The sequence below is a fragment of the Lemur catta genome, chromosome 12 (assembly GCF_020740605.2).
Source record: "Lemur catta isolate mLemCat1 chromosome 12, mLemCat1.pri, whole genome shotgun sequence".
Taxonomy (NCBI): Eukaryota; Metazoa; Chordata; class Mammalia; order Primates; family Lemuridae; genus Lemur; species Lemur catta.
Window position 1 is genome coordinate 63,031,275 of NC_059139.1, and position 15,958 is coordinate 63,047,232.

The 15,958-nt window shown below is 32.7% G+C and overlaps 1 protein-coding gene across 1 annotated transcript in view; it reads right to left on the reverse strand.

Moving 5' to 3' along the window:
• Positions 1-15,958, reverse strand: part of FAM172A (family with sequence similarity 172 member A) — a 412,613-nt gene that overhangs the window by 295,568 nt on the left and 101,087 nt on the right. The window contains exons 5-6 of the mRNA XM_045566294.1: positions 6,765-6,830; positions 900-1,091 (exon numbers count right to left, since the gene is read on the reverse strand). Of these exons, the coding sequence (XP_045422250.1) occupies positions 900-1,091; positions 6,765-6,830 (258 nt within the window). The remainder of the gene's footprint in view (positions 1-899; positions 1,092-6,764; positions 6,831-15,958) is intronic.

Here is a 15,958-nt window from a genome sequence, read left to right on the forward strand (position 1 = left end):
ATTCCTTCCCAATTTTAATTACAAATTGTAATAATATAGCTCTTATAAATCAGACAAATAAACCATACATGGACATATATATTCCTTTACTTTTTACATTAAGTCTATTATACAAGATGCTGCTTTATTTTTTGTCCGAGAAAAATCTCTGCTCACATAGGAAAAAAACCCATACTTTGCCAAATTTGGCTGTTCACTGTAGAACTTAAGAATGAGACAATAAAACAAAAAATAGCCAAACATTTAGCTTTAGCAATGCCAGTTCAGAAAAACAATTTCACTGTTACACGAAAGAAAACCTTGAACACAATTTTAAAATAGCAATTTCAAAAAGTCTAAACGGAAATAAGAATACTCAATAAACATTACAATTTACCATTTTGTATGTCTATGTCTTATGCTTAAAGCATTTTATTTGTGGGCTCTAAAGAATATTTTAAATAAATGACAAAAAACATTGAGCTATTCCAACTATTCTTTTAAAGAATGAGAGATTAATTTAAAGTAGCAGATCTCCTTTAGTATCTAACTTCACTAAATTAGGTAGGCAAAGATTTACAAAAGCAGTCATATTTTTTTCAGAAATACTTTCAATAATGATAAATATTTGATAGTTTAACTTTAATATTTCATATAATTAAAAAAACAAAACTATTTTAGAATGAAAAATAATTCATTTCAAAGACATTATCCAAATCTTTGTATGCTCAACATATCATTTTGTTTTTCCTTGCAACTACAAAAAAATGCAGAATAATCTTTCATACAAGTAAAATAAATAATAATTTGAAGATAAGATTATGCTTAGGATATAGTTTCTGAAGAGACATAATAAAATAATTTATAACATATAATAAAACAGAACTATAAAATGCCAAAAAAAAGGAAATTGCACTTACATCCACAGCTCTTTTAATAAAAGGTATCTGTGTGCCACTGTCCAGATCTTCATTTATAATAAGCCTTCTAGCCCACTGACCTGCCCTGACAACACCACTACCATGAATTAAAACCATCAGTTTCTGTGGATTTGTCAAAGCATCCTCACTCATAAAGATAAAACTCTTTGGTTCACTCTCAGTGGCATCTACCTGTAATTAAAAAAAAAATAAAAAATAAATAAATGTTTCCTGATAAGGCATACACATAAATGAGAAAACAACTAATGGTTATTACAAATTATTGAATGGTTATTATAGAATTATAGAAGTAAAAAACTTTAAAATAAAATTGAAATATTCAGTAGAGATTGACAATTACATATTAGGTGGATGAGCAAGACATGACAATAATTTAAATATAAAATATGAAAAATAATGTTGTAAATACATCTCCCTATATTATTATTATATATTAAGTATCATAATGTCCTTATAAATAAGAATAACTATTTTTTTTAGTGCTTCCTATACTATGCCACCTCTTTTAAAAACATTATCTTGACCATAATTGTGCAGGGGTTTAAAAAATAAATAATAAAAACACTATCTCATTTAATCACAATCCCATTAAGGTGGTACTATAATTATACTCAATTATAGATGAAGAAATTGAGACTTGCAGAGTTTAAATAAGTTGCCCAAGGTTACACAGTTACTAAGTCTATAATTCTATAATGGAAATATATTGCACCTGTAACAGAAAACAGAAAACCCCAACTGGAAAATACACCTATTGGAAAACCATATATTGCCAGAAATACTATTAATATTAAACTTTTAAAAGGAAGGAAAGGAAACTATTTAAAAAACTCAAATACCCACTGTTCTATGTAAATGGACTCCCAAATTTCATTCAGATTGTGAATACAGAATTATACTACAGTTATTTTATGAAGCAACATTATTTGTGTCCTCAGATAACCTTACTTTATGTATCAGTTACTTATGGAGTAACAGTAAGTAACATATAAAAAGTAAATATTTTTATATGTTTTGATTGTGCTTAATATTTAAGTTTTTAACTAGATGATGTACGATTTGGATTTGAAAGACACAAGAGACTTTTAGGAAGGGATAACTTCCCAACCTTTCACTACATGTGCCATGACACACTAAATGGTATTCCACATCAGCAGTGTCCAGCAACAGAAAATGGAAGTCTTTGTGCAGCCTGGACAGACCCAGAAGCTGAAGTTTCGAGGGCTTGTAATATACAAACCTCCACATAGAGAAAGTCTATCCACATGCTGTGTAGTACAATAGCTCTTCACTTTGTTAGCAGTATATGTTCATACAATTATCAAAATAAGAAATATGCAAAAACTCCAGATGCAAAAACAAAACAAAACAAAACAAAAAAACCCTAGATTGTAAATAGTCACGATAATGCCTGGGAGGAGAAAAATAAACTTTTTCTAGTTCTAAAATAATCACATTGGTCTCAGTAATAGATGCTTCAGCATTTGTATAAACAGAGCACAAATGGCAATTATTTCACAGCAAGAACACAGGGCTTAAGAAGAAATATCACCTTCTCATTGAAGCCTTCCCTGACTACCCTATTTGAATTCCCTAGTTCCCAAGACTTCCCTATTCCCTTTCCCTGTTTTATTTTCCTCCATAGCATAAACCATGATCTAATATATCGTATGCTTTATTTCTATGTTTACATATTTGTTCAATCACTGTTTGCTCCCTCGACTAGAATGTATAATAAGGCAAGAGTTCTTTGTTTTGTATCTAGCTATAGTCCCACTACCTACAACAGAGCCTGGCACATTGTAAGCACTCACTAAATAAAGGAATGAATAAACATTTGGAATAAGGAATCATTGCCAGGGACTTCCTTTAGAAAAAAGGCATTTAACTAAATAATGTAACCTCTTAAATGATTAAAACACTTGTCTGGTTCAGAAAGCACATATTGAAAATTAAATTAATGCATAATTATAAAGAATTTTAAAAGAGCTATATCATGTGGAAAACTAAAATGACATAACCACAACTTTATTATAAGCAACTTAAAATACAGGAAGAGAGGTATGAAATGTAACACAATCACATTAGCTTTACCTGCATGTTAAGTCTAGAATAAGCCAATTATGATGATGACAATGAATATGACTGAAGCCACATAGGAATAGAAGTGGATGAGAGACAGGGAAAAACCAAACCTGAGAAGAAAAATTTCCTTTTACCAAGGAACGTTATACGAAAACAGAAGAATCACTCAAAGAGGTTGAAAAAAGAGAAAATGGTGATGAGAACAAAAGAAAAAAATTAAAAGGCAAAGCTGTCAGTGTACAAGAAAAAAGAGGCCACAGTAGTTTCTAGTCATTCAATTACCAAAGAGTACATCTAAATGCACAAAGAAAAGTGCCTCATAAAGTCAGCGAGGCTTTAATGGATCCTGGAATGACTATGGAAATGGACATCTATTTACTGTAATGAAAAAACCTGTAGCTATAGACTTTCCAGTAGGTGCTGATCACTGTCTCTTCTTTCCTATTTGACTAAGTCCCTTGTTACCAAAAAACTGAGTCAATTTTTTAAGCACTGGAATGTTGCCATTTTGAATTCTAGAGTAATCACTTAAAATTGGAAAAGTACTTATTTTCAGAAGATAAAAATGTACTTTTTATATTATAATGCTGTTCAAGAAGTTTTAAGGGGTTACAAATTAAGGTAGCCGTGAATAAATGAAGAAAAGTTTTACCTGAACATCCAGAAAAGTTGACTTTGAAATTACGAGAATATCAGAATATTAAAGAAAAAACAATAATGAAAATGAACAATGTAATAATCATTAAGGGGTAAGAGCAATATTTGAGCTGCTCACTGGCTAATATGCACCTAAATTTAACAAAGAACTGTGTTTCTGCACATGGTAACAACTTACTCTATATAAAGACAGTGCTAATTTTCAATAATAAAATATCTATATGAATAAATTTTTCTCTATTAACCTAATTAGGTTTGGACATATGGCTATTCCAAGGCCATTTATCTTCAAACGGTAGTAATCCATTAAACTAAGCTTTCATTAAAGAATACACAAAAAGGTCATTCCAGCATACCGCCTCACTTTATTGAGAAATCAACTTCAAACACCATTTGCACCAAACAATTTTTAGCAGTTAACAATTCATTTGGGGATACTCATGAACCCCACTGATTGTGATGTTTCACTTAAACATGATATGTAGAGTAAACTAAATGAAAAGTTGTAGTAAAGTTGTTAATTCCTGTATCCAATATTCCACATAAGTGTAACATACTACAATTGAGAATACTTTATGCCGACTCATGTGAGGTATGGAGTAAATACAAAACACGATCATGATCTTTACCATCAAAACATGGGTTTTCATAAAACGCTGTTATTAAAAAAACAAAGTTTTTCTTTTTCAATAGTTTACCTATAAAACTAAAGCTGAGTCCATCATCAGGGAAATACAAAGTTTGATGGTATTCTTTTAGTAAAAAGAACAGCTTTTACCAAAAAAAAAAACCCACTCTCACTGCTAAAAGAACTCAGGAGCAAAATAATAACTATTCAAGAAAAATTTTACAACTACACAAAACATGTGCCAATTTAAGGAGAGATATTAATTTCATGAGACAAAATTTGTAGTTATTTTTTAAGCTTATAAAATAAGGAAACTTATATTAACCAAAATCAAGTATGAGGCTTATTTTAAGTCTCATATAAAGTAACTCTCTCTTGCTTATAGCTTTATAGTCTAAATAATTGATCTATAAAACAAAGTCCTCCCACATCTAATCTCAGGTTTTCTATAAAGAAAAATAGTAAGACTTAATCACATAACATGATCTATACAGCCAATTATCTAGCGATTTGTTCTAGAAATCTGGAGACTGAAGTGAGTTTAAGGGTTCCAAGGAACTAGAAGAATTATAATGTTAAAGGACTCAGTATTAATTGTTGTGTAAGTGAATTAACCTAAAGTTCTTTAAATATCATTCTTCAGAAACTCCGAAAGAAATAAAATTAATAAGAAAGGAAGACTGGACAAAGGGTCAAAATTCTACCTTCACTTTCCAGAAGATCAAATGCAATACATAGTTTCGATAGAGTAAAATACTAGATCTAAAGTCAAAACTAAAACAAAAAGTTTGAATCCAAAAAAGACTGGCATATTCATTTCCAAAAAGGCACTAAAATCTTGGCTTTCATGCATTTCTAAAGAAAGAAAAGTTTTCAAATAAACCAAGGGTTGGCCCTAGCTATTACACAGAATAATGTTTTATTCACTAATATGTCATAAGCACTTGGAACAGTGTCCAGCACCTAAAGACCCTTAATAAATACTTGTTGAATGAATGACTACATCAATGAATTACTAACAATGTGACCTGGTATTTGAGGTTACCTATAGAAGATTAAATGTGGACTAGATTTCTTTTTTTTTTTTTGAGACAGAGTCTCACTTTGTTGCCCAGGCTAGAGTGAGTGCCATGGCATCAGCCCAGCTCACAGCAACCTCAAACTCCTGGGCTCAAGCAATCCTCCTGCCTCAGCCTCCCGAGTAGCTGGGACTACAGACATGCGCCACCATGCCCGGCTCATTTTTCCTATATATATGTTTTTAGCTGTCCGTATAATTTCTTTTCTATTTTTAGTAGAGACAGGGTCTCGCTCTTGCTCAGGCTGGTCTCGAACTCCTGAGCTCAAACAATCCGCCGGCCTCGGCCTCCCAGAGTGCTAGGATTGCAGGCGTGAGCCACCGCGCCTGGCCTGGACTAGATTTCTTAAAAAAAAAAAAAAGAGCTACAGAATTAATTGTGGATCAAAAATGAAGTATCGGGTACAATGTACACTATTCAGGTGACCAGTACACTAAAAGCCCTGACTTCACCACTATACAATTCATCACTTCACCACTTGTACCCCCTAAATCTATTGAAATTTTTTAAAAAAGAAATTCTCAAACTTTCCAATTTATAATAGAATAAAATTACCCAAGAAATTTTAAAATCTCATACAAAATTTCAAGTAAACAAAATTATCTATATGCAAACTTTTATGCCTTAAATTAATTGCTTTCGTCAAGCATCCCAGATTCTTATATATCATAAATTCAGAGAGTTATCAGGGAGAGCAAAGATCATCTAATCCTGTCTAACCATCATTTCATATATATAATTACTATTTCTTCACTTGAAAAATTAATATATTGTGTTTGACATTAAAAACAAAAGGGTTTTTCTTTCTTTTTTTTTTGGAGAATTTGAGTCTGAGAACAAATCTCAAACTTTTTCACTCTGAAATGGCAAAATGTGCAAAATTCAAAAAAATGTTCTGCCAAAAAGGGAAGGAGCAGTGTTATGAAACAGGAAGCACTAGGAATGAATTTGGGAATGTGTAGAGAAAACAACATATTATGTGTAGAGATAAAACATATTTTAAAAAGTCAAGAAATATTTAAAGAGATAGTGAATGTCTAATGCAACAAAAAGTGCACCGGTTCAAATAAATACATAAAAATAAATTATTCCAGTGAAACAAGAAAGGATAGAGGAAAAGATAAACCTTTTAATTGTGTCATCATTTTCAAAAAAGACTGGAAATCAATATTTTACCCTTTTACAATTAGGAGTATTATTTTATAAGAATTATTGTGCATAAAAAGATGAGATACACTGACAAACTAATAATATCTTTACCAATATCAACACACTAAAACCTTTATATTTAAACTTACCACAGTAAACCTAAAAGTTTTCTTCTGAATTAAAAACTATTTTACTTAGAAGCAAACATTTTCTTTGGAATAAACATTTTTGAAAAATTGGACTTACTGGAATAGAGATTTTTTTCAAATTACAGTCCTTCTCCAGGAGCTCATATACATACTTCGTGATGATCTAAGTAGGAAAGAAATAACACATTAAGATGCAATGTCATCCATTATCAAAATTGACATAAATTTCAGTAAATTATTGCTCTGAGTGAATATCTCTTCATCTTGGAATATTTTGATATTACATTAAGAGACTCTTTAATGATTATCTATAATGGTTTGCTTCCTGCTGTCGTGTGAATAACTATGGATCTTAGGACTAAGGATTAGAACCAGTTAATAAAAGCTCAAAAAAATATACAAGACTTTCTCTGTTTAAGTGAATACTCTGAAAGTGTATTTTCGCTTTTCAGTGTTTCTGGAATCTGTTTCCCCTATAATTTTTCTATAGCTATTATATCTAATAGCTATAGTACATATTAGTACCTTACTGACTCTGAATCTCAACACCTCTTTTCTGTTCAGTTACTCAAGAAGGAAAAGGTCAGAGGTATTCTAAACGGGGGAGGGAATTGAGCCAGAAAAATCCAGCATTAGTCAGTATTACTGTTTGTGGTAGGCAGAACATGGTCCCCCAAAAGATGTCCACGTCGTAATTCCTAGAACCTGTGAATGTGTTATGTTACATGGTAAAAGAGCCTGAAGATATGATTAAGGTTAAGGACCTTGAGATGGGGGATTATCCTGGATTATTGGGGTGGGCCCAATCTAATCACATCAATTTTTATAGCCATAAGATTACAAAAGAATCTTCCACTTTTGTGTCAGAGAGATGCAAAGTGAGAAGGATTCCACTGGTTGTTACTAGTTTTCAAGGTAGAGGACAGAGACCACAAGCCAAGAAATGTGGTAACTTCTAGAAGGTGGGATAAACTTCAGTTTACAGTCAAGTAAGAAAATGTGACTTTAGTCTTAGAACTGCAAGGAACTAAATTCTGCCAATAACCCAAATAAGCAATACACAAATTCTCTCCTAGAGCCTAAACAGCCTGTCCACACCTTGATTTTAGTTCATGGGGGCTCAAACTAGACTTCTGATCTACAGAGTTGTAAAATAATAAATTTGTGTTGCTTTAAGCCACTAAATTCATGGTAATTCTACTGCTGCTATAGAAAACTAATACACTATTGCTATTAAGGAAGGCAAAGAGTGAGGAAAGGGACATCTAGAACAAAAGCCAATATTTAATAGTCATTTTAAGGAGTGTTTCTACCCCTAAAAATGTCTTATGTCATCTATGAAAAATATCTCAGAGAATAATTTTAGCAGTAAGATAATTAAAAGTAAAATTTTATGAAACAAAACCAGAGAATGACTTTTTTTTTTTTAGAAAATTAAGATGTCAATTGCTTTGGTGCCATATTCTGTAATCTAAGATAGATTATCCTGCTTTCTTCAAGGAGTCCGTAATTCTTTCTCCCATGTATATGTATTTGTTTCATTTTAGAAACAGTATATTAGATGTATACTAGAACAGCTTTATTTTGGCTGGTACTGATAATTTTAAAACCTACAGCATTACATTAGAACTAGGTAATAATCTGTTAGTTATTAATCTAAGAGTATTCCTATTAATATATTTCAACATGATAATTAAAATTATATTCATTAGACCTTCACCAGAAGGTAGTGGTTATTATAGACCTGAAAGAGTAAACTAAAAATATAGGTTCATATGTAAACAGTTAAATGATGCCCTGCTACTCTAAGAGAAATAGTTTAACTAAATGATATTAGCTAAAAAGTGTGGTTTAACATTTCTGAAGATTTTCTATGATCCATGAAATCATAAAACATCCTTACATATAAAGTAACAAGAAAACCAATCAAATTTAACGCAGCCCAACAAATTCTACCACTAAGCAAAATACTTGAGACATAATTTGAGGATTAAACTATTTTGGCAATTCATATCTTACATCAATATGAAATTGAAACTATAATATTATAGTTATTCTCAATGTTCATACTGCAGGATAATACAAAATAATTTAAAAATTTAAAAACTACTTATATTTGGTTTTGACATACATTATAGGCCTATCAAGTGTATGTTCTAGAATTTTTACTATATCAAATCAAATAATAAAACTGTATATCAAGTGAGAGTTGGAGAAATGCTACCTAACTTGTCTAATTTGCCTTGCTCTCCAATTCCTGAGTACAGGAAAAAAGGTAACAATCTATTTTTTAGGCATTCTCTCTCCTTAGAATGTTCTCAGCCTAGTCATCCTCCAAGACACAGATCACATGTCAGCTGTTTCAGGTAACTTTCCCTGCCCCACCCCAATGCTCCAAGGTAAGGCAAAGAGTCCCACCTCTGCACTCCTCTAGACACGGCTGAATAACATTATCTAACACACTAATTTGATATCATTTACCTGTCTGTTACCTGACTAGTCCTACAACATTATGATTTGGTTACCTTCATTTCTTTTTGTCTTCACAGGATACTGTCTGGCCCACTGAAAGTACTTTAAAAACGTACATGAATTATCCTCTCTGTCCACTCTGTCTACATCTTTTGAGGGAAATAAATGTTTCAAAATTTTAAAAACATTTCTTATTGCTGAATCAAGACTTAGGAGAGGAGCTAACTTCTCCTAGCCAGCAAACAGTAAACACAGCCTAACTCCTAGCCAGATAAATATAAATCTCACACTAAAGACCTATCTACCTCAGTTCCTTTTACCTGCTACATCATGTTAGGCTTTCAACAAAAAATTACCAGGCATGCTAAAAGGCAAAAACAAACAAACAAAAACCCTACAGTCTGAAGAGAAAAATCAAGCATAAGAACCAGACTTAGATATGGCAGAGATATTGGAATTATCAGACTGGGAATTTAAAATAACAATGATTAATATGCTAAGGGCTTTATTGACAAAAGTGGACAACATAAAAAAACAGATGGGTAATATAAGCAAAAACATGGAAACTCTAAGAAACAATCAAAAGGAAATGCTAGATGAAAACTACTGTAACAAAAATGAAGAATGCCTTGATGAGTTCATCAGTAGACCGGACACAGCAAAGGAAAAAAATAGTGAGCTTGAAAGATAAGTCAATAAAAACTTCCAAAACTTAAATGCAAAGAGAAAAAAAAAGGATGAAAAAACAGAACAGAATATCAGAGAATTGTGGAATAATTACAAAAGGTGTGTAACATATACATAATGAGAATCCAAGAAGGAGAAACAAGAAAGGAACAGAGAAACTGAAGTAATAATGGCTAAGGATTTTCCAAAATTAATGACAGACACAAAATAATAGATCCAAGAAGTACAGAGGACATCAAGCATGATAAATACTGAAATACTATACTTAGCCAAAGAGAAATTCTTGGAAGAAGCTGGGGCAGGGTGTAGGAGGTGGGGGGACTTTACCAACAGAGGAAGAAAGAGAAGAATTAAATGAGATTTCTCTTAGAAACCATGCAAGCAAGGAGAAAGTAGAGTGAAATACTCAGTGTTGAAAGAAAAAAAACCCATCAACCTAGTCTTCTGTACACTAGGAAGTTAACCTTCAGAATTAATGGAGAAATAAAGACTTTCTCAGACAAACAGAAATTCAGTGAATTTTTTGTCAGTAGTCCTGCCTTGTGAGAAATGTTAAAAGATATTTTAGAGAGAAGAATGATATAGGTCAGAAATTTGGATCAACATAAAGAAGTGTTAGAGAAGAAAGAAATGAAGATAAAATATTTTATTTTGCTTATTCATAACTGGTCTAACAAATAACAGTTTGTTCAAAATAACAACAGCAACAATGTATTTGGTGATTATAGCTTATAGATGAGTGAAATGAATGACAGCGATGTTATAAGTGGCAAGAAGGAAAAACTGAAAATACTCTGTTACAGGTACTTGTACAACCCATGAAGAGGTCTAGTGTTATTTGAAAGAAACACTGGAGGGAAACATTTACTACACCTGGTAATTTTCCTGGATATCTTCTGATTCCTAACAAGCAGCTATATAGACAAAATTAAATAAATCCACAATAGAGGAGATAGGGAAATAATATTGAGATTATATAGTCATGGAATAAACCCCTTATCTACCAATACTGTAATGCTCTCTCTAATGAATTAGAGTTTGATTCAATTTTTTTCTAGTTCAGGGTTTTTCCATCTACAGATTAAGAAAATTGTTAAAAGGAGAGTAGGGGTGATCAAAGAAATAAACTATAGAAATAAAGAAAATGAAATCTGATAAAAATAACTTCTCAATGGAGTACTTCCAACAGAAGGCGTATATTCACCCTGCTATAAATTTACTTTTGACATTTTTGCTGTGTGCTTATCATGTACTTCCTTCATCTCAGCATTATTTTTGGTCCTTAATTAAATAAGCAGCAAACATTGATACCCGTTACTCTAATAAAAGCACTGAAATTATTCTAGCAGGTTATAATTTAAGAGTTGTGCATGGCTGTATCAGATAAAACCCATCCTCCAGGGACTCATATCTCTTATGAGTAAGAAATAAACTTCTGCCAAAAGGTATAATATGCACCAGCATATTTCTTTTTGCACAAACATTAATTATATAGTTTCTCCATGAACAAAAATTAAAGTACCTCAGAATACTGGCATTCCAGAAATTCAAGAAATTTACAGATTCAATGCAATACCTATTAAAATACCAACGTCATTTTTCACAGATAGAAAAAATAGTTGTACACTTCATATGGAACTAGAAAAGACCCTGAATAACCAAGGCAATCTTATGTACTAAGAATTGGGAGGCATCTCTTCAGCAAACTTCAAGCTATGCTACAAGGCTATAGTAACCAAAACAGCATGGTACTGGCACAAAAACAGAGACACAGACCTTTAGATCAGAACAGAGAACCCAGATATGAAACCATACTCATATTGCCACCTGACTGTTGACAAAGTAGACAAAAACATACAGTGGGGAAAAGAATCCTTATTCAATAAATTGTGCTGGGAAAATCAGATAGCCACATGTAGAAGACTGAAACAGGATCTACACTTCTCACCTCTCACAAAAATTAATTTATGATGGATAACGGACTTAAACCTCAGGCATAAAGTGTAAGAATTCTAGCAGAAAATACTGGAAAAACTCTTATAGATATCAGCCTAGACAAATAATTTTTATGAAAACCCCAAAAGCAATCACAGCAACAACAAAAATAAATAAATGGGACCTGATCAAATTTAAAAGTTTCCGCACAGCCAAAGACACAATCAATAGAACAAATAGACAACCTACAGAATGGGAGAAAATATTTGCATTCTATACATCTGATACAGGCCTGATAACCAGAACCCACAAAGAACTCAGGAAATCAGCAAGTAAAAATCAAATAACCCCATTAAACATGGGAAAAAGACATTAACAGAAACATTTCAAATGATGATAGACTAATGGCCAGCAAACACATGAAAAAATGCTCAATGTCTCTAATCCTAAGTGTAAATCAAAACCACAATGAGGTATCACCTAACTCCAATGAGGATGGTTTATATCAAAAAGCCCCCAAACAGCAGATGCTGTCTTATATGTGAAGAGAAATGAACACTTACACACAGTTGGTGGGACTGCAAACTTGTAGAAACTTTATGGAAAGTAGTATGGAGATACCTCTAAGAACTAAAAGTAGACCTACCATTTGAATCCAACAATCCTACTACTGGGTATTTACTCAAAGGAAAAAAAGGCATTTTATTAAAAAGATACTTGCACTCGAATGTTTATAGTAGCACAATTCACAACTGCAAAGATGTGGAGAAAAACCAAGTTCCCATCAATACGTGAGTGGATTAATAAAATGTGGTGTATAATATATATATACACCATGGAGTACTACTCAGCCATAAAAAATGGTGACCTAGTATCTTTTTTAACAATCTGGATGGAACTGGAGACCATTCTCCTATGTGAAGCATCGCAAGAATGGAAAAAAAACAGCATATATACTCAATACTAAATTGGAACTAATTGATCAACACCTACGTGCACACATGGAAGTAAAATTCAACAGACATCAAGTAGGTGAGGATAGGAGAAGCGGATGGGTAAATTTACACCTAACGAGTACAATTACACCTAACAAGTACAATGCACACTATCTGGGTGAAGGGCACACTTGTAACTTTGACTCAAAGTGTACAAAAGCAAATTATGTAATCAAAGTGTGTACTACCAGAAGAACAAAAGTCATTCTATAACAAAGACACCTGTACCCGAATGTTTATAGCAGCACAATTCACAATTGCAAAGATGTGGAAACAACCCAAGTGCCCATCAATCCACAAATGGATTAGTAAACTGTGGTATATGTATACCATGGAGTATTACTCAGCTATAAGAAATAACGATGATACGACATCTCTTTGGTTCTCCTAGAGAGAGTTGGAACCCATTATATTAAAAAGTATCCAAAGAATGGAAAAACAAGCATCACATGTACTCACCATAAAATTGGTTTCCCTGATGATCACCTAAATGCACATTGGGGAAGGATACCAATTGGATATCAGACTGAGATGGGGGGTGGGGGGAGGGGATGGATGTATGCCTACATGATGAGTGCGTTGCGCACCGTCTGGGGAATGGTCATGCTTGAAGGTGCTGACTCGGGGAGATGGGGGGGGGAGGGGATGGAGGTATGACTACATGGTGAATGCCAGGCACACTGTCTGGGGAATGGACACGCTTGAGGCTCTGACTCAGGGGGATGGGCGGGACACGGACAATGTATATAACCTGAGCTTTTGTACCCCCATGAAGAGCTGAAATAAAAAATAAAAAAAAAAATAGAATAGGCTAATGCCTGTATTCAAGTGCATTTAATGTAAATGAATGATTTGCAATAAAAATTATGCATATTAATTTTCATGACAAAAATTTAAAAACATTTTTCAAAATCTTTAAAACATTCTAAAAGAAAAAATTTTAAACATATAAAGTTCAAAGACCTAAAAGCAAACCTACCATTTGATCTAGCAGTCCCTCTACTGCATATCTACCCAAAGGAAAGGAAGTCATTTTGTTAAAAAGACACCTGTACTCGAATGTTTATTGCAGCACAATTCACAATTGCAAAGACATAGAATCAACCCAAGTGCCCATCAATTCACAAGTAGATTAACAAAATGTGTATACCACAGAGTACTACTCAGCCATAAAAAATGATGAGTTAATGCCTTTTGCAACAACTTGGATGGAACTGGAGACCATTATCCTAAGTAAAGTATACCAAGAATAGACAAACACATACCACATGTATTTGCTATTAAACAGGAACTGACCAGTGAGTACATATGTGCACAGAAGAATGTAAATCAAGCATGGGGGAGGGGGAAGCAGGAAAGGGGCAAAAACCTACCTAATGGGTACAGTGAATGCTACTTGGGTGATAGGCACACTTATAGCCATGACACAAGCATCACAAAAGCAAATCATGTAACCAAAAACATTTGTACCACCTTAACACTTTGAAATAAAACAAACTAAAAAAACCCCACAATTTTTAAAGAGTCTTGGGCTAATCAATTGCTACCTAGTAGAAATCTAGTTCTAATTCATGGAATAAAATTAAATAATTTGTAATTAGTATAAAGAAGTGATAATATACTCTCAGTTCTCAGCTTAAAATAATTATAGGTATGATGTTTACATTAAATAGATATTCATAAAATGGTTGAAAATAGTTTAGTTTTACATAAGCATCTTTTTTAACATTATTCATTTGCTAAGGCAGCCTCAATTTCACAAATAAGCCCACAGTCAGAATAGGCAGTCTGATTTATCATAAATGTATCACAAGCGTAAGTCAAGTTTGATATTAGGAGGTCTTACTATATTGAAGGTTTTAATAATATTTTGGAAATAGACTCTTACTTGTAATGCAATCTTTACTAAGATTATATCTATTCTGTGTTACTCAGTTTTGCTTTGCTTCTTGATAAAAATACTATTTAAAAACCCTGTAGCATTTAAGAAACCAGGTCTTACTCATTTCATCTCTAAACCCACAAAGTGCAACTGGTAAGAGATTTTAGCTTTGAGCAATGACTTGATTTGGAACTTGTTAATCCCTAAAGCAGAAAAACATTTATACAGCATCATTTTTACCTTCAGGGCCGAGCAGTTTATGGTTAAACAGATTCAGATTTAGTAGCATACCAGCAAGATAATATAGTATTTCATAAGTATTAAGGGTTAATAAGTGGGTGACATCTATATATTAAATTTAATATTATAGATTTTTCATTTGAAACAAAATAGAAAATTTATAATTATTAGAGCTTAACAAAAACAGCAAATATTGATGTTCAAATATTAAATAACCACTCTTGAAAAAAATCCTTTTGATATTTTTACAAAAAAATCCTTCATGCATAATTAGGTTTACTTTCCACTTTACCCTGCTTTTGTGTTTTAGATGACTATTTTATAAATTACAAAAAAAATAATTTGTTTGGTTGTTGCTTTTAATTCATGCCGGCAAGTTTACTCTAATTCATTGTAATTATTGAATTGGGATTTTACTTTCCCTTTTCCTTGGTACCTTCTATTTACCTTGCTCTTTCTATGCTTCTTTCTTTTCTTATCTTTTAATAGATTAAGCTTTCTTTATTCCTGCCTTTCTGGCATAAAAGTTATATACTCTAGTACTGTTCTTCTAGTGATATAGTTTTAACACAAATATTTGGCATACTAATTAATGCTTCTAAAATTAATGCTTCTCTTCTCCTCTTGAATAGTTCAATGATTTGAGAGAGCTTTACCCCATCTTTTTAATTCATCTTACCTCTTACATGCTATTTGTTTGTTTGTTTGTTTTTAGAGATAGGGTCTTTGTCACCCAGGCTGGAGTGCAGTGGCTCAATGATAGCTCACTGCAACCTTGAACTCCTAGGCTCAAGCAATCCTCCTGCCTCAGCCTTCCAAATAGCTCAGACTATAGGCACCTCCCACCATGGCCAGCTAATTTTTCTTATTTTTTGTAGAGACAGGGTCTTGCTATGTTACCCTGGCCTCACCTTGGCCTCCCAAAGTGCTGTGATTACAGGTGTAAGCCACTATACCTGACCTACATGTTATTTTTATATAACATATTTGTTCCACCTTGGTTTTATACTGTTGTTTGGTGATTATTATTGCTTTATATTATAGCTAAAGTTTACTTAGACTGCTCACGTGCCTACCAAT